Source organism: Pholis gunnellus (genome assembly GCF_910591455.1).
Source record: "Pholis gunnellus genome assembly, chromosome: 8".
Taxonomy (NCBI): domain Eukaryota; kingdom Metazoa; phylum Chordata; class Actinopteri; order Perciformes; family Pholidae; genus Pholis; species Pholis gunnellus.
The window spans coordinates 27,636,186-27,660,459 of NC_136534.1; the positions used below are offsets into that span (position 1 = coordinate 27,636,186).

General features: G+C 44.9%; 1 protein-coding gene across 5 annotated transcripts in view; it reads right to left on the minus strand.

Moving 5' to 3' along the window:
- col6a4a (collagen, type VI, alpha 4a) overlaps positions 1-24,274 on the minus strand; it is a 47,403-nt gene that overhangs the window by 20,973 nt on the left and 2,156 nt on the right. For 4 of the 5 annotated variants that reach the window (XM_079165107.1, XM_079165106.1, XM_079165109.1 and 1 more), the window contains exons 1-11: positions 9,029-9,340; positions 8,190-8,777; positions 6,687-7,253; positions 5,635-6,255; positions 4,922-5,482; positions 4,103-4,660; positions 2,958-3,536; positions 1,838-2,416; positions 1,399-1,754; positions 791-869; positions 498-643 (exon numbers count right to left, since the gene is read on the minus strand). In XM_079165107.1, the coding sequence (XP_079021233.1) occupies positions 498-643; positions 791-869; positions 1,399-1,754; positions 1,838-2,416; positions 2,958-3,536; positions 4,103-4,660; positions 4,922-5,482; positions 5,635-6,255; positions 6,687-7,253; positions 8,190-8,777; positions 9,029-9,290 (4,896 nt within the window). In that variant the 5' untranslated portion in view covers positions 9,291-9,340. Of the gene's footprint in view, positions 1-497; positions 644-790; positions 870-1,398; positions 1,755-1,837; positions 2,417-2,957; positions 3,537-4,102; positions 4,661-4,921; positions 5,483-5,634; positions 6,256-6,686; positions 7,254-8,189; positions 8,778-9,028; positions 9,341-10,317; positions 10,420-19,514; positions 19,583-24,274 lie in introns of those variants that run through there. The other variant, XM_079165110.1, reaches the window with a different exon arrangement.

The following is a 24,274-nucleotide window of genomic DNA, read 5'->3' on the forward strand; positions in this document are numbered from 1 at the left end:
AATCACTTCATCATCAACGCTCAGATCCCAGATGGATTACTGAACAGATACAGGGTCAGGGGCCCAAAGGGTCAGGGGCCCAAAGGGTCAGGGGTCAACTCTGCCTCCATGCAGATAAACTGCCATCTCAACTATGTTTAGAGGAAAAGGTTTTTCCTCCCAAATAGCAGTTGTAGTTTAAAACAAAACAAAAAAACTTGATTGCGTTTAGTAAAAACAACATTTGGCTTGAAATTACAACATTTGTTACGTTATTTATGCTGTGGATGTAATTTACAATATGTAAATGTTGACCTTGTTTCACAATGCAAAAGAGCTGCAAAGAGACACAAAACAACCACATAGAGACATAAAACAACTACAAAGAGACAAACAACAACTACATAGAGACATAAAACAACTACAAAGAGACAAACAACGACCACATAGAGACATAAAACAACTACAAAGAGACATAAAATAGCTGTTATACCTGAACACTAATACAAACTACTCACGATCTGCTTGAGGACGGTGCTGCCCACGCTCTGCATGCCGATGCTGAGAGGAAGCTTGTAGCCGAATCCTCGCCCGAACTCCACCATCTGCAGCTGGGCGGGGTCTCGGGCACCCTCCAGGGCCACCGTCAGCAGAGCGCTGACGCCTGCAGAAACCACACAAGAGAAGAAGAAATAGTTATAGACATAGAGACAATGGAGTTACATAATCTACTTGATAATGGAAACATAATGATGTAATTATAAAGAGAAGGAATGCAAATCGTGCTCATGTTGGATCTCCCAGGTTTTACCAGACTGTCGCAGCAGCTCTGATTCCTGCTCCAGTTTCATCACATCCTCATCGAGTCCGTCTGAGAAGATCACCAGCACCTGAAGGGTCACATGTTAGACTGATTAAAGACTACATCTCATTCATTCAAGTGAAGGTGAAGACTCATCTAACATGGTTATCCCTCATCACTTTCTTAACCACGGGGAATAGAACCAGGGGAAAGCTGCGTCATCAAAGCAGGATCCTCTGTATTTCCATCAGTCTAACACTTGCCAACTTGTACTTGTTCATACATTTCATGGTTTGTTAAATCCCATATTGGCGGGATATTCGTGGTTTGGCATCAAAGGTCGTCACAATGAGATCCAGAATGTTTAAACTACAAGTGGACTCATTTTCAATTTATTCCAGCTGAATTACAACTCGTTCCACACTTCAATATCTGGCTGACTGAGCTACAGAGTCAAGCTCAGTTCGTTTCACTTCAGCAGAAAACTGGAAGAAGCTAAGAGCTATGAAGACAGTTTACTGGGTGAAACAGTAGCTGGACTAACATCTGGTCTCTAAATACTCTCTTCTCCTTCCAGACTGGAATCCATACCACCTTAAAACGTGTCTCAGACTCACCTTCACGCCAGCTTGGGACTGGGCACTGAACTTCCTCCCGAAGGACTTCAGCAGGGCGGTGTTGAAGTAAGTGGGCTCTGCCAAAGTCAAGGTCATGACTTTATTCACCACGTCGCTGCTGTAGCCTTCAAAGTTGAAGTCGTAGAGGGAGCGTCCATTTTGCGCCACCACTTGAAAGGCGATGTTGGTCTTGACGGGTTCCGGACCGACGCAGCACAGACCTTGTATTGAAGAAACGTAACGGACGATCTCTGGCAGGAAGGCCTGGAGCTTGTTGTGGCCGCTGATCAGCATCTCGTTGGGAGCTCGGTTTCCCCGAGAAATATCGAATCCCATGGCGATATCGATGCTGCAGGCTGAAGCAAAAGGAAACACGTCTTTACCTTTGGCAGCCAGAGACACAGAGGAATATGGTGAGAAAGAACACTTTTCAACTCACCACTGGGATCTTTGATGGGTTTAGATTTGCAGATCGTATCGACCACCTTTTGTTTGATCTTTTCCAAGCTGCCGAAGCTCTGCACAGTAAACAGCCTCTCTGGGGTGCCAGTGATCTGCAGGAGCTCCAGATCGTGGACGTCTCCAATGCCGATGGCGAACACCTCGACGCCCAGAGCCTTGAGACGATCAGCTGCGTCCTCCACGTCGTCCTGCGACTCACCGTCTGTGATCAGCACCAGGTTCTGGGAGATCCCGGTAGATCTTCGGCTGCCCCGAGACGCCTCAAAATAATCACTGATGGAATCCAGGGCCAGTCCGATGTTGGTGCCTCCACCGAGCTGCTCCATGTCCAGGATGTGCTTGGTCATGGCTTGCTCGCTGTAAAACTGGTTGAGGTAAAACTCCTTTTGGAAAGTGCTGCTGAACTGGGCGAGTCCTACACGCACTAGATTTTCACTGACTTTGAAGCTGTTCACCAGTCCTGTGGTGAACTGCTTCATGGTGGTGTAGTCGTTTGAGCTGATGCTGCCAGACTGATCGATTAGGAAGACCAGGTCCGCCTGCTGTTTCTCACAAACTGTGGAAGCAAAGAGAGGAAATGTATCCCCATTACTAGGAAATAATCGAGCCATATACTTCAGTCATTTGAATTTATTCTTGATAGATTTCAACACTGTGGTTGGAGGCTCCATGCTCTTCGCTTGACTAATGTCATAACGCCACTATGAACACTGATCTAAGTTCATCACTTGAGTAAATAATATAATCCCATTTAGAGCCCAATGACGAAATTGCTCGGATGTAATTATTGGCTGACATTTGCTTGCAGAGAATATTGGCGGATATGCTTAAAGACATTGTTTAATGGGCTACTTGTATATTTGCTAACATTAATGTCCTCACTAAACCATACAATTTAGCTGCATATACTGCAAATATACTGTGATCTTATACAGTGACTTTCCAATTTGTGAAAGACAAGTGCGAGTAGTGGTATTATTTTGGTTTGTCGATGAATTTTTGCAAAGCTAGAAAGAAGGTTCTTAATGATGCTTTGAATATTTATGTTTCCCCGTCTAGATCCAGAGTGGAAAAGGTGCGATGACACGGCCTCTTACCTGGCTTGGTGGAATTGCAGAGGACATGAGTAATATTCTTGTACAGAGTTTCCAGGGCATCAAAGTTATCCACGTAGAAAACTCTGGACGTGTCGTGACCAGACATGATCTCCAGCTGTGTCCTGTTGGCTCCTTCGACTCCGATACTGAAGACGCTGATCCCTTTGTCTAGCAGCGCCACGGAGGGAGCGACCAGACTGTCACGGTCGGTAGCATCGCCATCTGTGATCACCAGGAGAATCTGTGGAACCTGGAGATCCGCTCGACCACCGTTTGCCTCGTTGAAGAACTCTAGAGAGTATGCCAAAGCCCTGCCGGTGTAGGTGTCTCCATACGGGGACGACAGTGCTGATATTGCATTCAGAACGTCTCGTTTGGAGTTGTACTTTTTCAGAGTAAAAATAGATTTGGGGTCGGTGGAGTAGAGAATGACCCCGAAGCGAGTCATGTCCTTGCCAACTGTGGTTTGGTTCACCATTGACGCCATAAATTTCTGCATGCTTCTGAACTTGCTCAGGGTTATGCTTGTGGAGCCGTCCACCAGGAAAATAATGTCAGCTCTTTCTGTCTTCTTACACTCTGGTTGGAGATAAAAGGACAAAGAGCGAATTAGGTCAAAGGAAAACGCAGCAGGAGGAATCACCTCAACATGTATACGCTTGTTTGCCATCCAAAACCTTCAAAGCTGTCTTATTTATATGTTCAGCTAGAAAACTAAATGCTAAATGGACTGTACTTTTATAACGCTTTTCTATTCTTTTGACCACTCAAAGCGCTTTAACACTACTTGTCATCATTCACACCCATTCATACACTGATGGGAGGTTCTACCATGCAAGGTGCTACCTGCCCAGCAGGACTAACTAACATTCACATAACATTCAGACATGTGAAGCTTGTGGAAGCAATTTGGAGTTAAGTGTCTTGCCCAAGGACACATGAACATGGACTAGTGGAGCTGTGGATCAAACCGCCGATCTTCTGATTGAAGGACAACCCGCTCCAACACTGAGCCACGAGACAGATTGCGAATGTAAATCCTCAATACCCCAAGACTAGATGTGAGTCTATAGTTTAAAAAAGAAGAGGGGGAATTCGTGGCAGACAAACTTTTAAGCTTAATCACTGAAATGATTGCCTCATACCTCTCTCTGGGTCACAGAGCTCCAAGGCTACCTGGCTCTCCAAGTCCTTCAGAGCGTCAAAGTCCCTCTCGGAATACATCCTGTCTGGTGAACCGCTGATCTCCAGCAGCTGGGTGGTGTTGGCGTCCACCACTCCGATGGCGTAGACCACCACTCTCTTGGCCCTCAGAGCCTCAGCGGGGCCTTTGACCTCATCCTGGGCCTCACCGTCTGTTATCACTATCAGCCTCTGCCTCATGCCAGGACGCCCTCCTCCGGCTGCATCAAAGTACTGCGACACATCAGTGATGGCTTTACCCGTGTCGGTGCCTCCACCAATCTGCTGCATGTCATCGATGGCTCTGGACATTCCTTCCTTGCTGTAGTAGAGGTTGAGGGGGAAGGCTAGTTGTTGGATTGAGCTGAACTGCATGACACCGACATGCACCTCGTTCTGCCCAATGACGGACTTGCTGATGACTGATTTCATGAAGTCTTTCATTTTCTCGTAGTCTTTTGGATAGATGCTCCCAGAACTGTCAATCAAGAAAAGGAGATCGCCTGGTGTGTCTTTACAAGCTGTGGACACAGTAGCACATGTTAGTGTGGCGTTCCTCTTTTCTCCTGCTGAGCCAACCTGGGGACCCTTTGTATCATCACAAAATACATCTATCTTACGTAGAAAACAAGGCGGAGCCGGCGCTGCCTTAAGGCATCAACCAAGAACCACAAATGAACCATTAATCGTTTCCAGCCACGGACCCTCACTTCCTGTCACCTCTCTAGTATCAGCTGTCCAATGCTAATGTCTGACACATACAGAACATCCAGTTTTCTTACCGTCTTGAGAGCAGATGTCTGTGATGATGTCATCCTTGATGGGCTTCAAAGCATCAAAATTATTGACAAAGAAAGTCCTCTTGGGGTCGCCGGCGATCTCTCCCAGCTCAACCGCGTCTGCGTTTTTCACCCCGATGGCGTAGACAATGACGCCCTGCGCCCTCAGTTTTTCTGCGGGAACCTTGACCTCATCGGAAGATTTTCCATCGGTGATGACCACCAGGTACTCTGGGACCGTGTGACCACGAGTTGCCACGGCTCGATCAAATTGTGGGCTCATGAATTCCAGCGCTCTTCCCGTCTCTGTCCCACCTCCGATTTGTCTAATATCCTCCACTGCTTTCTCCAACTTCTTTGCATCTGAGTGGGCTGTCAGATCAAATTCTAAATCTGCCGAATCTGCATATTTTACAACCCCCACGCGGACATGTTGTGGCCCGATACGGAATGTATTTAGAAACTCAGTGATGAACGTCTTCATGTCTTTGAAGTCTTTGGGGTAAATGCTTCCTGAGTGATCGATCAGGAAGAAGATGTCGGCTTCATCCGTTTGTACACAGCCTGGAAAAGTAAAAGCAGTTATTTTTCTCTCTTTCATGAATTTACTTAATGTTCAATGCTATAAATGCTTTCTATTCTTTAAACTTTGACTTAAAACATAATTTCAGACTTATTCAACAAAGCCAGTTATAACACAAAACCCTGGTTCAGACCTTCTTTGATGCTGGTTCTTCTTGTACTGACTGAGACGGCTTGCCGAAGGATGTTGTGACACAGCATTTTCTGCAAACTCTGCTCTAGCGATTTCAGTTTGGCAAAGCTGTCCACAATGAACATGTGCTTATGTGAGGGATAAGACGCCATCTCTACCAGCTGTTCCTCATTGGCATCTTTGACCCCTACTGCGTAGACGGTGATACCATCTCGACGAAGATTAGCGGCTGCCGTGCTCACGTTGTCCTGGGATTCACCATCTGTGATCACCACCGCCACCTGTTGGACACCCTTTGCTCTCCTGCTTCCTCTTTGCGGGATGAAAACCTCCTTCAGGGCGAACTCTAGGGCCACTCCAGTGTATGTACCGCCACCACGATAAGGCAGGATTTTGATGAACTTCAGCAATTCGTTCTTGTCGTTGAAGGAGTTAAGGTAGACCTGTGCTGTGGACTTGTCGTTGTACATAACGATGCCCACTCGGACTCGAGAGGGACTGACTTCCAGGGCGCTCACAACCGAGTGGAGGAAAGCGCGCACCAGCTGGAAGTTGGCGTTTCCGATGCTTCCAGACTCATCGACGATGAACACGATGTCGGCCAGTTTGGCAGCTTTGCAATCTGTGAAAAGAGTTGTATTATCATAGAATCTTTATTACCAATTCATAATTCACTGAACATTTCTACATGAAAGATGAAAGACAGAATGCTCATTTCATTAGACAATCTGTTACATTCTGTGTTTCTTGCTGTGTTCAGACTTTAGCCGTTGTTCGTTTAAATGAGGCTCGTCCGGTGAAAACGTAGAGGGCTACAGCAAAGCAATGCAGGTAGTCTGGGTACAAAGTTGAGTCTGCTCAGGTGACCTTTGTGACCGCTATGGCCTGTGAAATGTCTAAAGCTTAGGGCCAGTGGAGAGGACAATAAACAGGTATACAGATAAACTTAACAAGGTACTCAAACTGTTTGAATCTGAATCTAATTTAGAGAGGGGGTTAAATACTTATTCAAGTTTCTCTAGTGATTAACAGATAATAATAAAGGTATTTAACCTCCAGTGAGAATGGTCTCCGCCTCCTCTCTTTCAAAGATGGCCTTCAGGTTGGCTACGCTGCTGATGGACTGGTAGACGTACGGCGCCGTCGCTACGAGACGCATCTCCTGCAAGGACGGACTGAGGCTCATCCCCACCACAGTTACTCCTGAGGATTTCATCAGACGTGACTCTTTATGCACAGGATCATCGGAGTCTTTTCCACTTATAACAACCAGGAACTGCCGGTAACCCTGGTCCGCCCGGCTTCCTGCCTCACGGGTGAAAAAGTTAGTGCTGGCGTAGTCCAAAGCGTGGCCCAGTTTACGAGGCTCGTTGGGTTGCAGTCTTCGCTGTCGTAGACGCTTAACGGTGATCTGAGTCTCCTCTTTGGTTTGATGAGCATTGAGAAGAAATTCAACAATGATATTTTGACCGTACTGGGCCAAACCCAGACGGTAGGCGGACGCTCCGATGTTCAGCTGATTGACCAGTCGCATGAGGAGGTTCTTGACCTGCCCGAAGTCTGCCAGAGACATGCCGCTGTCCACCAGGAAGAAGATGTCTGCAAACTTTTCTGCCAAGGCTGAAAGAAAACAAACCAAAGAACAGTGAGAGGATCGGCTGTTATGGAAAAAACACTCTGTAAAGTGTAACATAGTAACATAGCCCACAAACTACAAGATACAGACTTACGAAATATCACTTTCATTTTAGTATTATTTCATATTTAGTATTTAGTATGGACCTCTGTACTTAATATATACTTTTGTTCTTCTCACAGGTTGCAAAGGCTGGCAAATTCCAAATGAACTCCAAATGATGCTTGAATTATTATTCTCAAAGCAAATAGTAATCCTTATCTTGAGGCCTTTTCCCAGCCAATTAACCATTTCTGTGGGAAACTAAAGTTCAACAGTCTGTCCCCATTCCAAACAACACATGTCTCTTAATGTTGGCTGACGCTGCATGTTTGGCTGACCGCAAATTGGAACTTAATCACTGAAGAGCCTTCATGTGTTTGTCTGAGGGCTCAAAACACTTGAAGTTATAAGTGGAAAAATACATGCTTTAAAGGAAAAGGAGCATTTATTTAAAACACAGTATAATGTCAGATCCACCAGCTAGGGAGACCTGGTGGATCTGACCTGAGACCTGATGTTATTGTGATGTAATCAAAGTTATCCCAGCTCTGGCTTATGGACAAAACCAATCACCAATGCAAACCACGTAACCGGTGATCCAGAGCGATACGACCAAAGACGTTAATCATTGTGCAGTCGCTTGGCGTTAAATAGTCCATGTAAGTGACACCAGCCTGTGCTTATCACCACCACTCCTGATTTGCTGTGAATGCAGCCTTAATGTCACGACGTCTCTTATTAAATCAACTTCATTCAGTCAGTTATGTGTTGCAAGACACCTCTCGCTGCTCTTAAAGGTACTTTTCAGTTGCTTCTGAATACTGCAACAAATGACCTATTTTCAGGTAATTGTTTCCTCTGATTGCTGTTGGCCTTACCTTGCCTCTGATCCTCCACAGAGATGCAAACAGTTTCCAGCAGACCCACGGTCAGCCTCTGTAGAGTCTGGTAGTTATCGATGGTGGACAGGAAGCGCTCCAGAGGCCGGTTGGCGATGGACTCCAGCTCCTTCCGGTCGGCTGCTCCGACCCCGATGCCAAACACGATGACTCCGTGCTGCCTCAGGCGGTGGGCGGGCGCTGCCACATCGTCTGTGGACTCTCCATCCGTGATGACCACAGCGATCTGAGGCACCCGTTGTTTGGCTCGGCTCCCGGCGTCCTCTGTGAAGTAGTTCTTCAGGAGGAATTCGATGGCCCCGCCCGTTACCGTGCCTCCTGTTCGGTAGGGAAGTGTGTCCACTGCATCCAGCAGGGATTTCTTGTCCGTGTGATCCTTCAGCAGGAACTCCATCGTAGTTTCATCGCTGTACTGAGCCAAGCCGATCCGAACCTTGTCAGGGCCGATGTCCAGGCCGTTGACTACGCTACGGAGAAACTGCCGGATCTCCTGAAAGTTACTGATGCCGATGCTGGAAGATCCGTCAACCAGGAAGACGATGTCGGCCACCGTGGCTTTGGCACATTCTGGACAGAAAGGAGAAAAAAGTCAGCGCGTGGAAACAAGCTGTGTGTGCACCAGTGTACCCATTTACAATATATTTTGTGCACCATCTCTGAATTCTTATGGTTTACAAGCTTCCTTGGTCAAGGTGATTTTTCTGACTGACAGAATTCATTCTGTTGGACATAGATATAGATATATATGGATATATATGTAAGGTATATCTATTCAGATCACTGAATCACCAGGACCTGTGTGCTATGACACGTTTTACCTCGAGACAATTGCAGGAGTTGTCGTTTGACTTCCTCTACGGTCGTGCAAAGCGTCTGGACGATGCCCTGAGAAATTCCCTGCAGCGCCGCAAAGTCAGACACGCTGTAGACGTGCTGGCTGTGGGGCTCATTGGCTATCTCTTTCAGCTGGTCTTCATCTGCTTCTTTGATACCAATCGCATACAAAACAATTCCCTTCTTCTTCAGGTCCCGAGCGTGGGACTCCACGTTGTCTTGTGATTTGCCGTCGGTGATCACCATGGCGATCTGCGGCACGTTCTGGCCCCCTCGGCTTCCGGCCGCCTCCACAAAGTGCTCGTTCAGCATGAAGTCCAAGCCGAGCCCCGTGTGGGTGCCGCCGCCCATGTAAGGCAATCTGCTGATGTACTGGAGCACGTCCTTCTTGCTCTGATAGGTGTTGAGCAGGAACTCGGTGCGTGGAGTGGAGCTGTACTGGACCAGCCCGATGCGGACGTGCTCCTGCCCAACGTCGAAGCTGTTGACCAGCGTGTGCAGAAACCGACGGATCTGTTTGAAGTTCTCGGTGCCGATGCTCCACGACCCGTCCACCATGAAGACGATGTCGGCCACGGCCTCTTGAGTGCAGACTGAGAGGGGAAGGTTGTCAAGTCACGGAGAGGTCTTCAGAGGAAAGCTCTCAGCACAGAGCGGTTCTTTGCTCGTAGGAAAGCGTGTCAGCCAGAAGGTGAAAAGCATCAGCGTGGCTTTCAGGCAGACGTGGTGGGTTGTTTGTGTGCAAGAAGAGAAACGTGAGCAGCTTGTGGATAGTTTGTGGACAGCACCTTCAGATGCATTCTGGGATGCAGAAGTGTGAGGAGCAGCGGAAGTGAAGTGAACAGTGGCGTGCTGATGCAACTCTACCTCTCCTTTAACTTCTCAATCTCAATCAATCAGAAAAACCTTTTCAGTGTTCTCATACTTATTATTTCTAGAAACTTCTCAACGAGACTCAAACTGACTGGAAAAGAAAATCTATGGTCTCCAGTGAAAATCGGAGAGAATTTCATGCAGTAAAACTAAGTTGCTTCACCGTGGTTTACTGTACCCGTCTCTCTATCTGGCCCCTCCCTCTCTCCCCAAACATCCAGATGGTAATATTCATGTGTTTTATGCAAGAGGGTGAAGAAGATTTGTGCTTTTGTGAACCAGTTAATGCTTCGTGTCCGAGTGCTCAGCAGAAATTACAGCGTGGTGACGGGTTAGTATCGGTGTACCACACACCGCTGGAATGCAGGAGGTTCAGTCACGGCTGCATAATCACACCCACCTGTCTTCTGGGCGGCGTTGCCGTAGAAACACGCTGCCATGATGAGGCCGAGGAAGAGACCCCGCCTCCCCTCCATGCTTTGAACGGCTCTCGGGTTTCTCTCTGCAACACAAAGACAAGAGAAGTGAATGCAGAGGATCTGTTTCCCATCAACAGGCCACGCCCACCGTGACTCCACATTACTAAACTTTATGGTCTTTCTCAAGAAGAAAAACACCTCGGAGCTGTCGTGTGGTGGGTTGCTCAACAAACAAGTCGCACATTTTGGGAAAGGCCCACTTGAAAGAGGAATTCACTGAAACCTTTAATTGTGCTAGAAAAGAGATTCCTGCTGGTTCAGTATTCGCCCGGCCAGCGTCTCCCATTGGTCTATCTGAGAAGGCGGGAATGAGGGAGAGAGACTGGAATAGACAAGTATTTAAATAATCAATAAATATTGAGATAATTCCCTGTAAAATATAGTTTCCAGTGAAGCCTGTGAAATGAAGTAGTTCGATCTTAAACTGTGTTTTTAGTCTCTGCGTTGATGTTTAATGTGACGACTGGAGATGGATTCAGGTCCGACTTTTACATAAAAAGAGTTCTGATTACTTTCAAACTGACGTCAGATTAACGATGACAAACACAGATTAACAAACACTGGATTCATATTTAGTTTCATATTTATATATTATTATCTACCAAAGATGACAGTGTTTTGGTACATTTTGAAAAAAGAAGAAATGCCACTCAAGGCAGGATTAGGTACGTCAACCAGAGATCAATGAGGAGTCAATTCATCTGAAAGATCAAAGTTGAACCCATAAAACACCTTCATTTCATGAGAAATAAATAAACAGAGCTCATTTAAGGAATACATGTCTTCATATCACTTATATTACACAATATTGAAGTTGGGTTTTGTTTTCTGTTACGTTAGACATAGTTTGTTAGATCACGTGTTTGTTTAATGGGTTTTTATGGGTTTTCTTCATCAACTAAGAGGTTTTTAATGAGTAAAATACTTATTTTTCAATGACGGTTGGACGTTGAGTCTAGAAACAGAGTTCAGTGTAAACGGTGTTCAGAGATAAACCTGGAGTCAGACTGAGTGACAGCTGAGGGGTGAAGAGTGTGTCTTCTGAAATAATGATGTGTCCATGAACTCATCTCATGAGACCATAACTGCAGCGCTGGGATTAATCTGAATAAATCATTGAGCGACACGTGTAGAAAGTAAATCAGTGCACAACTCATAACAGGAAGTACAGGGACAGAGGAGGAAGTAGAGGACAGTTCGTCTCCTGTCTTATTTAAACCATCTCTATAAACTCATGAGAAACAGTTCACTGAGCAGAGAGACTTGACTTAAGCTTTCACATCTGGACGATCAGCTCAGTGAACATCTTTCATCAGGACAGAAGGAACTCGGCCTCAGATCTGAAAAGATTGTCTTCAAACTTGGACGCTGAAATGTTATAGCTGCAGATGAATCTGATAAATGATCTTACTAATATATTCATACTAATCTGTTTACATGTTAATTTAAATTTGAGGTTCAGCAGGGAGAATCAGAAGATCGGAGGTTTGATCGGGTCTGCGTGTCATTGTGAAAACGCCACAATGCTTGTGAGTGAGTCTGGATGAGCGAGTGTAGAGACGGATGTTCAAACCCTCTGTAGAGGTTTCATGGATGCAGAACGCATTAAGACAGACAGACGTATAAGTCGTCAGTGATGCATCATGAGCGTTTGTTCAGAGGGAAAAGAGAGATGAGAAACACAAACACAACCACTGAGGCCAACTTCATCACTCCTATAATGTTCCCTCTTCTTCCTCCTCTGGACCAGAGAATCCTGCTGAATTCAAACCATTGCTGCCACACAAAAGCCGGAAGACTGTCGCTGTCCTCTCGTCTCTGCTCCAGCTGGCTCCGCTTACTGTCTAATAGGACCATTTCCTGTCATCTGTGAGCAGCAGACAGTCTGGACAAATCGCAGGTGGAGAAGGAACAAGAAACGTTTTTAAATGTCTTGTGTGTTTAGTGCAACCCTGACCTCCTGCTCAGATACAAACAACTAAAGACTCATTCACACTGATGTGACGCACACATTTACACTTGGACTGTAAATAGCTCACATGACGGACGATGTTTCTGGAAACGACTTGGCCCTTTATAACATGGAGGTGTTCCTTCACGTCAGTCAAAGTTTGTTGTTCAATTCAACCCAAATTATTGTTATTTAACACTATAGTAGTAAAATAAGACTAAAGTTACTAAAGTAACCCTCGAACAACGTCATCCAACAATGAGAACAGTCACAGGGAGTAAAAGAGTCAAACGCTACCATTTAGTACCATTTGGGAAGAAGTCGTTCATAAAGAGGTCGTTGTAACGTTGTCGTTCATAACATGGTCGTTTAGATCGTTGTCGTTTGTAACGTGGTTGTTCAGAGCGTTGTCGTTCGTAACATTGTTGTTCATAACGTGGTCGTTTAGATCGTTGTCGTTTGTAACGTGGTTGTTTAGATCGTTGTCGTTCATAACGTGGTTGTTTAGAGCGTTGTCGTTTGTAACGTTGTCGTTCATAACGTGGTCGTTTAGATCGTTGTCGTTTGTAACGTGGTTGTTTAGAGCGTTGTCGTTCGTAACATTGTTGTTCATAACGTGGTCATTTAGATCGTTGTCGTTTGTAACGTTGTTGTTTAGAGCGTTGTCGTTTGTAACGTGGTTGTTTAGAGTGTTGTCGTTTGTAACGTGGTTGTTTAGAGCGTTGTCGTTTGTAACGTGGTTGTTTAGAGCGTTGTCGTTTGTAACGTTGTCGTTCATAACATGGTCGTTTAGATCGTTGTCGTTTGTAACGTGGTTGTTTAGAGCGTTGTCGTTCGTAACATTGTTGTTCATAACGTGGTCGTTTAGATCGTTGTCGTTTGTAACGTGGTTGTTTAGATCGTTGTCGTTCATAACGTGGTTGTTTAGAGCGTTGTCGTTTGTAACGTTGTCGTTCATAACGTGGTCGTTTAGATCGTTGTCGTTTGTAACGTGGTTGTTTAGATCGTTGTCGTTCATAACGTGGTCGTTTAGATCGTTGTCGTTTGTAACGTTGTTGTTCATAACGTGGTCGTTTAGATCGTTGTCGTTTGTAACGTGGTTGTTTAGAGCGTTGTCATTCGTAACATTGTTGTTCATAACGTGGTCATTTAGATCGTTGTCGTTTGTAACGTTGTTGTTTAGAGCGTTGTCGTTTGTAACGTGGTTGTTTAGAGTGTTGTCGTTTGTAACGTGGTCGTTTAGATCGTTGTCGTTTGTAACGTGGTTGTTTAGAGCGTTGTCGTTCGTAACATTGTTGTTCATAACGTGGTCGTTTAGATCGTTGTCGTTTGTAACGTTGTTGTTTAGAGCGTTGTCGTTTGTAACGTGGTTGTTTAGAGTGTTGTCGTTTGTAACGTGGTCGTTTGTAACGTTGTCGTTCATAACGTGGTCGTTTAGATCGTTGTCGTTTGTAACGTGGTCGTTTAGATCGTTGTCGTTTGTAACGTGGTTGTTTAGAGCGTTGTTGTTCATAACATTGTTGTTCATAACGTGGTCGTTTAGATCGTTGTCGTTTGTAACGTTGTTCATAACGTTGTTGTTCATAACGTTGTTGTTCATAACGTGGTTGTTCATAACGTGGTCGTTTAGATCGTTGTCGTTTGTAACGTTGTTGTTCATAACGTGGTTGTTTAGAGCGTTGTCGTTCGTAACGTTGTTGTTCATAACGTGGTTGTTCATAACGTGGTCGTTTAGATCGTTGTCGTTCGTATGTTGTTGTTCATAACGTGGTCGTTTAGATCGTTGTCGTTCGTATGTTGTTGTTCATAACGTGGTCGTTTAGATCGTTGTCGTTTGTAACGTTGTCGTTCATAACGTGGTCGTTTAGATCGTTGTTGTTCATAACGTGGTTGTTCATAACGTGGTCGTTTAGAGCATGGTTGGAGCGTTGTCGTTCGGAGCGTTGTCATTTTTTAAATCTTTACTGCAAGACAATAACTTCTTCAAGGTGTCCATGAACTGAGAAACTGAACTGTGAAAACAACATCTCCACTCTTGAATATTTCTCTTGAATATATCTTTTATTTTTCTACTTTCCTGAAACTCGTCTACTCCTTTCTTCTCTATCCTGCCAACAAACAACTGCATTTCCACCAAACTGCATGTTATTATGTTACACATGGTGTACCATCACTCTAATGGAATCCCCCTCTGGCCGGGCTCAAAGGAAATGAAAGGAGAGTTGGAGTTGGATGTTTCCAGTTTCAGGTGCTGGTTAACTACCAACAGAACTCCAGGTGAAGCTGAGCTGTGCTTCGGATAAAGTTTGAAATGAAGCCGCTCTCTCTCCTCCAGTGTGAACGCAGTAAAAGTGACAATAACCAGCTCTGCTGAATGTGTACGCCTTGTTTTATGTGAGGTTGTTAAGTCAGAGCATGCCTCCATCAGTGCATGCATGCATGCATGTGTGTGTGTGTGTGTGTGTGTGTGTGTGTGCATGTATCAACATGTGTGCACGGCCACACCCCGCCCCCACAAACATGTTTCATGCCTGTGTTTGATTAGCTGCCAGAAGGCTGAGGAAACGGGGAGTCTAATGTGAAGCATGTGAAGGTAATCAGGGCAGAGCGCTGCTCCGACAGGCTGATTGAGAGGAACCGACTCTATTTATTTAGCGAGAGGTTCAAGAACGAGGGGCCTCGTTGTTTAGAGCCGAAACCAGGCGGACAGGACTGACTCAGGCACAGCTCTCTGGAGGCCAGGATCAGGATCAGGATCAGGATCTGCACTGCTGACTGTATTACAGGTGATCCGGCAGGTGAACACACACAGTCTCCACATCCACATTGACTCATGCAGCCATCACAGGCTTAAAGGCCAGGAGCTCGGTGACGGTGACTACACAGCGGCTGAGCGGAGAGCTGCTAGCGAGCTAACCGTTAGCTCCTGGTGGTTTGTTCCCCACAACTTACTTTATTTTGTCAGTAAATCAAGATAATAATCAGATTAATCAGCGATGAAAATAATATTTACTGAAGGACAGTAATGAGCTGAATGAGGAGCGTCTCGGCGGAGCTTCAGGGGGACGGCTTGATCCTTTAAAGGTTCAGAAGGTCCAGTTTCTACTCATTATTATCGTCATAGGAGCACGTTTCTAAACCACAAAGAGGTTTCTGTAACAACGCAAACGTAAAGTCCATCTCTCAGATCCAGTTGTAAAGGATCACAACTATCGAGCAGTTCAAAATTCACACAACGAAGTAACTCTCTGCAGGTCCAATGAGGACTGACCCTGGACCTGATCTTCCACACGTCTAAAGCTCCCAGCAGCACCGCTGACTGCTCTGATGCTCCTCAGCTCATTGACCAGATTCTCTGTCACAGATTGTAGCAGATGACTTCCACAGCGTGGATGTCTTTACTTTGTTGTCTCACCTGACGATAACAACAGCAACACTCCACTACATGCTGAACATCTGTTCTAGTTTCAGGTTGTTTGGGTTGGAAGGACGGGATCCTGAACAACAAAACGTTGGTTTGTATTTCTAGATGATCAGTTCTATGATGAATACAACACAAGACCAGGACTGGAGAGTTTGTGGGACTGAAATAGTTTCGGTCTCCAACACGTTCTCATCTGACACTTTGTCAGACCGCTGAGTTTCTAACCATGAAGCTGTGGTCGCAGTCATCACGTTGAGTTCAGACAGAAACACTCAGTTTAGGAGAAACATCTTGTTTGGACTCAGAATCAGTCTGTAAACTAAGTAAAACTTAAACAACGTAACATCAGTACGAGAACACGTAACTTCACGATAACTAGAACGTTGGTCTACTGGTTCAAAGTCCATGTTTGTCTGAATTGTGTTTGAGGGTTCGGACAAAGAGTCGTTATTTAACGAGTTGTGAATGAGATCAGGTGAAAGAAATCAATGATATTTTAGGAACGCCTCCGTACGCATGGTCATCTCCACCAGTCACATGTTTGAACGTAATGTAGAGGAACCATGTTTAAAGAGAGAACTTTAAAAAAAATATCTTTTTCAAACACAAATGACATCAAGTTCAATAGTTCACCTTTTTCATGTGATAATAAACTTAAATTAAACTGTCGGTCAGTTTTAAGAACCGTTGAGAAAACAATCAGCAGATGAATCGATAACTAGAAAGAAGAGCAGCTTCTAGATGAACATGAATATAATTATACTTCACATCGTCTTCCTCTAATAACAGACGAGATGATTCTCTAAAGAATCAAACTGATCTGAGAGCAGCAGCATGGAGGTCCGTCAGAGAGCAGAACCTCTAAATCTCATCGCTTGTGGAGAACACAAACATGTGTCGGTCTGTCTTAATGTTTGGAGAAGGTGAAGCTGGAAGGTCCAAGGACACCTCGGCTCCGCGGGGCCCCTGAATGTGGCCCCCCGCTGCCCGGGGAGCTCATTGCTCTGTTTGAAAGGCAGATGTTTGTGCTCTGGATAATCTAAACGGAGGTATTCATTTTTTCAACGTATGGAGACCATGTTTGGACTGGCGCTGATGGAAAACAGCCACGACAGCTCAGTGAGGAATGTGAACGGAACGTTCCGTCAGACAAACATTCAGCCGCCGCTGACGAGTCCGAGGACCTAATCCGGACTAGAAAACAGAAACGGGTTCAATAATATGAATAATTCATCTGTGAACAGAGACGATATCCAGGAATGTAGAAGTGGAGCTCAGGCCAGAGAAGCTGTTTTAATCTCAAGCAGCTGAAGCTTCACCAAAGATGAAGATTCGGGAACATTAACTTGTGTGGCATCGAACCAGGAATGTCACCATGACCGCTAGTCCACCGCGACGCGCCTCAGCTTCTCATCTTCAACAGTAGCTTCTTATTTCGTGCTTTTTTTTAGACGCACATTAAAGTCTAAATACTTTCAACAGGCAGCCAATCAAATGAAGCCAGAGGCGGGCTTTGAGACAACTCAACCACTGACTTCCTGTTCAGCTGCTGGTTGATGCTACAGGGTTAGCTAGCTAGCTGGAGGGGTCTGCTGGGTTTAAAGGAGTCTTCTGTGGTGGACCAAAGGGTGTCCAAAGGGTGTCCAAAGGGTGACCAAAGGGTGTCCAAAGGGTGTCCAAAGGGTGACCAAAGGGTGACCAAAGAGTGTCCAAAGGGTGTCCAAAGGGTGACCAAAGGGTGACCAAAGGGTGTCCAAAGGGTGACCAAAGGGTGTCCAAAGGGTGTCCAAAGGGTGTCCAAAGGGTGACCAAAGAGTGTCCAAAGGGTGACCAAAGGGTGACCAAAGGGTGTCCAAAGGGTGTCCAAAGGGTGTCCAAAGGGTGACCAAAGAGTGTCCAAAGGGTGACCAAAGGGTGACCAAAGGGTGTCCAAAGGGTGTCCAAAGGGTGACCAAAGGGTGACCAAAGGGTGTCCAAAGGGTGACCAAAGGGTGTCCAAAGGGTGACCAAAGGGTGACCAAAGGGTGTCCAAAGGGTGACCAAAGAGTGTCCAAAGGGTGTCCAAAGGGTGACCAAAGGGTGACCAAAGGGTGACCAAAGGGTGTCCAAAGGGTGACCAAAGAGTGTCCAAAGGGTGTCCAAAGGGTGTCCAAAGGGTGTCCAAAGGGTGACCAAAGGGTGACCAAAGAGTGTCCAAAGGGTGTCCAAAGGGTGACCAAAGGGTGACCAAAGGGTGTCCAAAGGGTGTCCAAAGGGTGTCCAAAGGGTGACCAAAGGGTGACCAAAGGGTGTCCAAAGGGTGTCCAAAGGGTGACCAAAGAGTGTCCAAAGGGTGTCCAAAGGGTGACCAAAGGGTGTCCAAAGGGTGTCCAAAGGGTGACCAAAGGGTGTCCAAAGGGTGTCCAAAGGGTGACCAAAGGGTGTCCAAAGGGTGACCAAAGAGTGTCCAAAGGGTGTCCAAAGGGTGACCAAAGGGTGACCAAAGGGTGTCCAAAGGGTGTCCAAAGGGTGACCAAAGGGTGTCCAAAGAGTGTCCAAAGGGTGTCCAAAGGGTGACCAAAGAGTGTCCAAAGGGTGTCCAAAGGGTGTCCAAAGGGTGTCCAAAGGGTGACCAAAGGGTGACCAAAGAGTGTCCAAAGGGTGTCCAAAGGGTGACCAAAGAGTGTCCAAAGGGTGACCAAAGGGTGACCAAAGAGTGTCCAAAGGGTGTCCAAAGGGTGACCAAAGGGTGACCAAAGGGTGTCCAAAGGGTGACCAAAGGGTGACCAAAGGGTGTCCAAAGGGTGACCAAAGGGTGGGACGTAACAAGCACAGAAAGGATCAGCTGATCAATGTATTAGTTGAGCATTGATTCATTATTAATTAAGCACAAATAGCAAACATTGTCTGGTCCCAGCTGCACAGTGAGCTGAATATCTTTGCTTTGGACATTTCATGGTTATAATAACACCGACGAATGAAAATAACCTTTTAATGAAACTCCACAGATTAAGACTGCTGCGAGGAGACAGGAGCAGTGGTGAATTATTTAAAAAGAACTTTTTATTTACGGGGAGAAGTGGTAGTTGAAGTAGACATAATTAGCATTTTCGAAGCATTTATTATTGTTTTCATAAAGTGTATTAATAAAAAACAAACAGTTACATTTGGTAAAAACTGTTCAGAGATGATAATAAGATGCAATGAGTTTACTTAAAGCCTCCAAATACAAAAGCAACAAGGTGAGAGTAGAGTTGGAGTTTTTCTCTGATCTGATGCTTCAGGCTGATAAGAAGAGAAGTTTGTTTAGTCTGGATTCAGTCAGTCTGAACCTGCTGCGGTCTTAAAGGTTGGAACTGATTCATTCTGTTTCTTCTTTGTTTCATGCTTTGTTTGTTTGTGAAATGAAGAATGCTAGAAAAGGGAAAGTTGAAGACAAATAAGAGTAAAGATGTAAAATAGGCGCTAAAGAGAAACTTAAATCCTGACGATATCTGCAGGAAATTCCTCATTAGGGAGTTCCTCAGCAGATCTCTGAGGCAGGAAGCTGATTCAGTAATTATCTCTTGAAGCAAACTAACGGCCACAAACTCACGAATCAACTATGAGCTCCTACAAAGAGAAGACGACTGCAGGAATAAAGCGTCAAAGAAGAAGAAAAGTGACTCTCATTGGTTTTATGGCTCATTCAGAGTGAACGTATACGTGACAGGATGACGATGATGAGAAACTAAACCACTGTGACACGTGTGATGATGTCATACCTTGAACGGGTTCAGCGTCTGGCTCAAAGGCACTTCAGCAGGACAGGAGGGCAGAGAGTCTGAAGATCCTGAAGGAGACCAGAGAGATGGATTATTGATACTGCTGTAGGGGACTGAAGGGACCGAATTCACGGGGCCCCTTTAAGAGAAGGGGCGTAACCCTGGTGACAAGAGGGGTTAAAGGGTAGCAGGAAGTGAATGTGTATGATGTGTGTATGGATGGAAATAAACGGCCACAAGGTGCAGCCAAAGGGAATACTCGCCTCCTTGTTTGTTTCCACGCTCCTACACTGCTACTATACTACTGTAATACTACTATTACTACTGCAATACGACTGTACTACTACTGTAAGGAGAGTCTGAAGATCCTGAGGGAGACCAGAAAGATACATATCATATAAAGATTAATACTACTATACTACTGTAATACTACTGCTACTACTACTGAACTACTACTGTAATATTACTGTAATACTACTGTAATACTACTGTAACTATTAATACTACTGTAATACTACTGTAAAACTACTGTAATACTACTGTAACTATTAATACTACTGTAATACTACTGTAAGACTGTAAAACTACTGTAATACTACTGTAACTATTAATACTACTGTAATACTACTGTAAAACTACTGTAACTATTAATACTACTGTAATACTACTGTAAAACTACTGTAATACTACTGTAACTATTAATACTACTGTAATACTACTGTAAAACTACTGTAACTATTAATACTACTGTAATACTACTGTAAAACTACTGTAATACTACTGGAACTATTAATACTACTGTAATACTACTGTAAAACTACTGTAACTATTAATACTACTGTAATACTACTGTAAAACTACTGTAATACTACTGGAACTATTAATACTACTGTAATACTACTGTAAGACTACTGTAATACTATTGTAACTATTAATACTACTGTAATACTACTGTAAAACTGTAAGACTACTGTAATACTACTGTAACTATTAATACTATTTTAATACTACTGTAATTCTACTGTAAAACTATTAATAGCATTAAATCTGGTTTAAGTCCTATTTATCAGATCGATAAACAATGAATCCTTGATGAACGCAGGTTTATAGTTAGGGCTGGCTCAGGTTTATAGTTAGGGCTGGCTCAGGTTTATAGTTAGGGCTGGTTCAGGATTATAGTTAGGACTGGCTCAGGTTTATAGTTAGGGCTGGCTCAGGATTATAGTTGGGGCTGGCTCAGGTTTATAATTAGGGCTGGCTCAGGATTATAGTTAGGGCTGGCTCAGGATTATAGTTAGGACTGGCTCAGGTTTATAGTTAGGGCTGGCTCAGGTTTATAGTTAGGGCTGGCTCAGGTTTATAGTTAGGGCTGACTCAGGTTTATAGTTAGGGCTGGCTCAGGATTATAGTTAGGGCTGGCTCAGGTTTATAGTTAGGGCTGGCTCAGGTTTATAGTTAGGGCTGACTCAGGTTTATAGTTAGGGCTGGCTCAGGTTTATAGTTAGGGCTGGCTCAGGTTTATAGTTAGGGCTGGCTCAGGATTATAGTTAGGGCTGGCTCAGGATTATAATTAGGACTGGCTCAGGTTTATAATTAGGGCTGGCTCAGGATTATAGTTAGGGCTGGCTCAGGATTATAATTAGGACTGGCTCAGGTTTATAGTTAGGGCTGGTTCAGGTTTATAGTTAGGGCTGACTCAGGTTTATAGTTAGGGCTGGCTCAGGTTTATAGTTAGGGCTGGCTCAGGTTTATAGTTAGGGCTGGCTCAGGATTATAGTTAGGGCTGGCTCAGGATTATAATTAGGACTGGCTCAGGTTTATAATTAGGGCTGGCTCAGGATTATAGTTAGGGCTGGCTCAGGATTATAATTAGGACTGGCTCAGGTTTATAGTTAGGGCTGGTTCAGGTTTATAGTTAGGGCTGGTTCAGGTTTATAGTTAGGGCTGGTTCAGGTTTATAGTTAGGGCTGGCTCAGGTTTATAATTAGGGCTGGCTCAGGTTTATAGTTAGGGCTGGTTCAGGTTTATAGTTAGGGCTGGTTCAGGTTTATAGTTAGGGCTGGCTCAGGATTATAATTAGGGCTGGCTCAGGTTTATAGTTAGGGCTGGTTCAGGTTTATAGTTAGGGCTGGTTCAGGTTTATAGTTAGGGCTGGTTCAGGTTTATAGTTAGGGCTGGCTCAGGATTATAATTAGGGCTGGCTCAGGTTTATAGTTAGGGCTGGTTCAGGTTTATAGTTAGGGCTGGTTCAGGTTTATAGTTAGGACTGGTTCAGGTTTATAGTTAGGGCTGGTTCAGGTTTATAGTTAGGGCTGGTTCAGGTTTATAGTTAGGGCTGGTTCAGGTTTATAGTTAGGGCTGGTTCAGGTTTATAGTTAGGGCTGGTTCAGGTTTATAGTTAGGGCTGGCTCAGGTTTATAGTTAGGGCTGGTTCAGGTTTATAGTTAGGGCTGGTTCAGGTTTATAGTTAGGGCTGGTTCAGGTTTATAGTTAGAGCTGGCTCAGGTTTTCCTTGGTCCAGCTCCTAGATATGCTGCTATAGACCCAGACTGCTGGGCCTCTCTCCTCCTCTTCCTCTCCATTTGTATACATCTATATATGTCTGTATTCATGACACTACTCCTTTAAGAGTTTTTCAACATTGTGTGTGTTTTTTTAAAGCTGTGGTACTGATCCGTCAGCACAAACAACAGAGTGTAAACAGAAGTAAAGTGACTTCCTGATCTGAGATTAGATAAACAGGAAATCCATCAGTCATCATTGAGCATCAGTGGGTTTGTGTTTGGTCCACAGTTTACATTTGAACAGTCAGTAGACTCAACATTTGGTTTGTCCAGTTTACATTCTGAGATCATCACATCTGATGACGCTCAGACAACATTCTGAGGGTTCCATTGGATCAGTCCTGGTCCTCAGAAACCACCAGAAGACAAACCACTAGAAGACAAACCACCAGGAGACAACCCACCAAAGACAAACCACCAGAAGACAACCCACCAAAGACAAACCACCAGAAGACAAACCACTAGAAGACAAACCACCAGAAGACAACCCACCAAAGACAAACCACCAAAACACAAACCACCAAAGACAAACCACCAGAAGACAAACCACCAAATACAAACCACCAGAAGACAAACCACTAGAAGACAAACCACCAGGAGACAACCCACCAAAGACAACCCACCAGAAGACAACCCACCAAAGACAAACCACCAGAAGACAAACCACCAGAAGACAACCCACCAAAGACAAACCACCAGAAGACAACCCACCAAAGACAAACCACCAGAAGACAAACCACCAAAGCCAAACCACCAAAGCCAAACCACCAGAAGACAAACCACCAAAGCCAAACCACCAGAAGACAAACCACTATAAAACAAACCACCAAAGACAAACCACCAGAAGACAAACCACCAGAAGACAAACCACCGAAGACAAACCACCAGAAGACAAACCACCAAAGACAAACCACCAGAAGACAAACCACCAAAGACAAACCACCAGAAGACAACCCACCAAAGACAAACCACTAGAAGACAAACCACCAGACGACAAACCACCAAAGACAAACCACCAGAAGACAAACCACCAAAGACAAACCACCAGAAGACAAACCACCAAAGACAAACCACCAGAAGACAACCCACCAGAGACAAACCACTAGAAGACAAACCACCAGAAGACAAACCACCAAAGACAAACCACCAGAAGACAAACCACCAAAGACAAACCACTAGAAGACAAACCACCAGACGACAAACCACCAAAGACAAACCACTAGAAGACAAACCACCAGACGACAAACCACCAAAGACAAACCACTAGAAGACAAACCACCAGACGACAAACCACCAAAGACAAACCACCAGAAGACAACCCACCAAAGGCAAACCACTAGAAGAAAAACCACAAGACGACAAACCACCAGAAGACAAACCACCAGAAGACAAACCACCAGAAGACAAACCACTAGAAGACAATCCATCAGAACACAACCCACCAAAGACAAACCACCAGAAGACAACCCACCAAAGACAAACCACCAAAGACAAACCACCACAAGGCAAACCACCAGAAGACAAACCACCAGAAGACAAACCACCAAAGACAAACCACTAGAAGACAACCCACCAGAAGACAACCCACCAGGAGACAACCCACTAGAAGACAAACCACCAAAAGACAAACCACTAGAAGACAAACCACCAGAAGACAAACCACCAAAGACAAACCACTAGAAGACAAACCACCAAAAGACAAACCACTAGAAGACAACCCACCAAAGACAAACCACCAGAAGACAACCCACCAGAAGACAAACCACTAGAAGACAAACCACCAGAAGACAACCCACCAAAGACAAACCACTAGAAGACAAACCACCAGAAGACAAACCACCAAAGACAAACCACTAGAAGACAAACCACCAAAAGACAAACCACTAGAAGACAACCCACCAAAGACAAACCACCAGAAGACAAACCACTAGAAGACAACCCACCAAAGACAAACCACCAGAAGACAACCCACCAGAAGACAAACCACCAAAGACAAACCACCAGAAGACAAACCACCAGAAGACAAACCACCAGAAGACAAACCATTAGAAGACAAACCACCAGGAGACAACCCACCAAAGACAACCCACCAAAGACAAACCACCAAAGACAAACCACCAAAGACAAACCACCAGAAGACAAACCACCAGAAGACAACCCACCAAAGACAACCCACCAAAGACAAACCACCAAAGA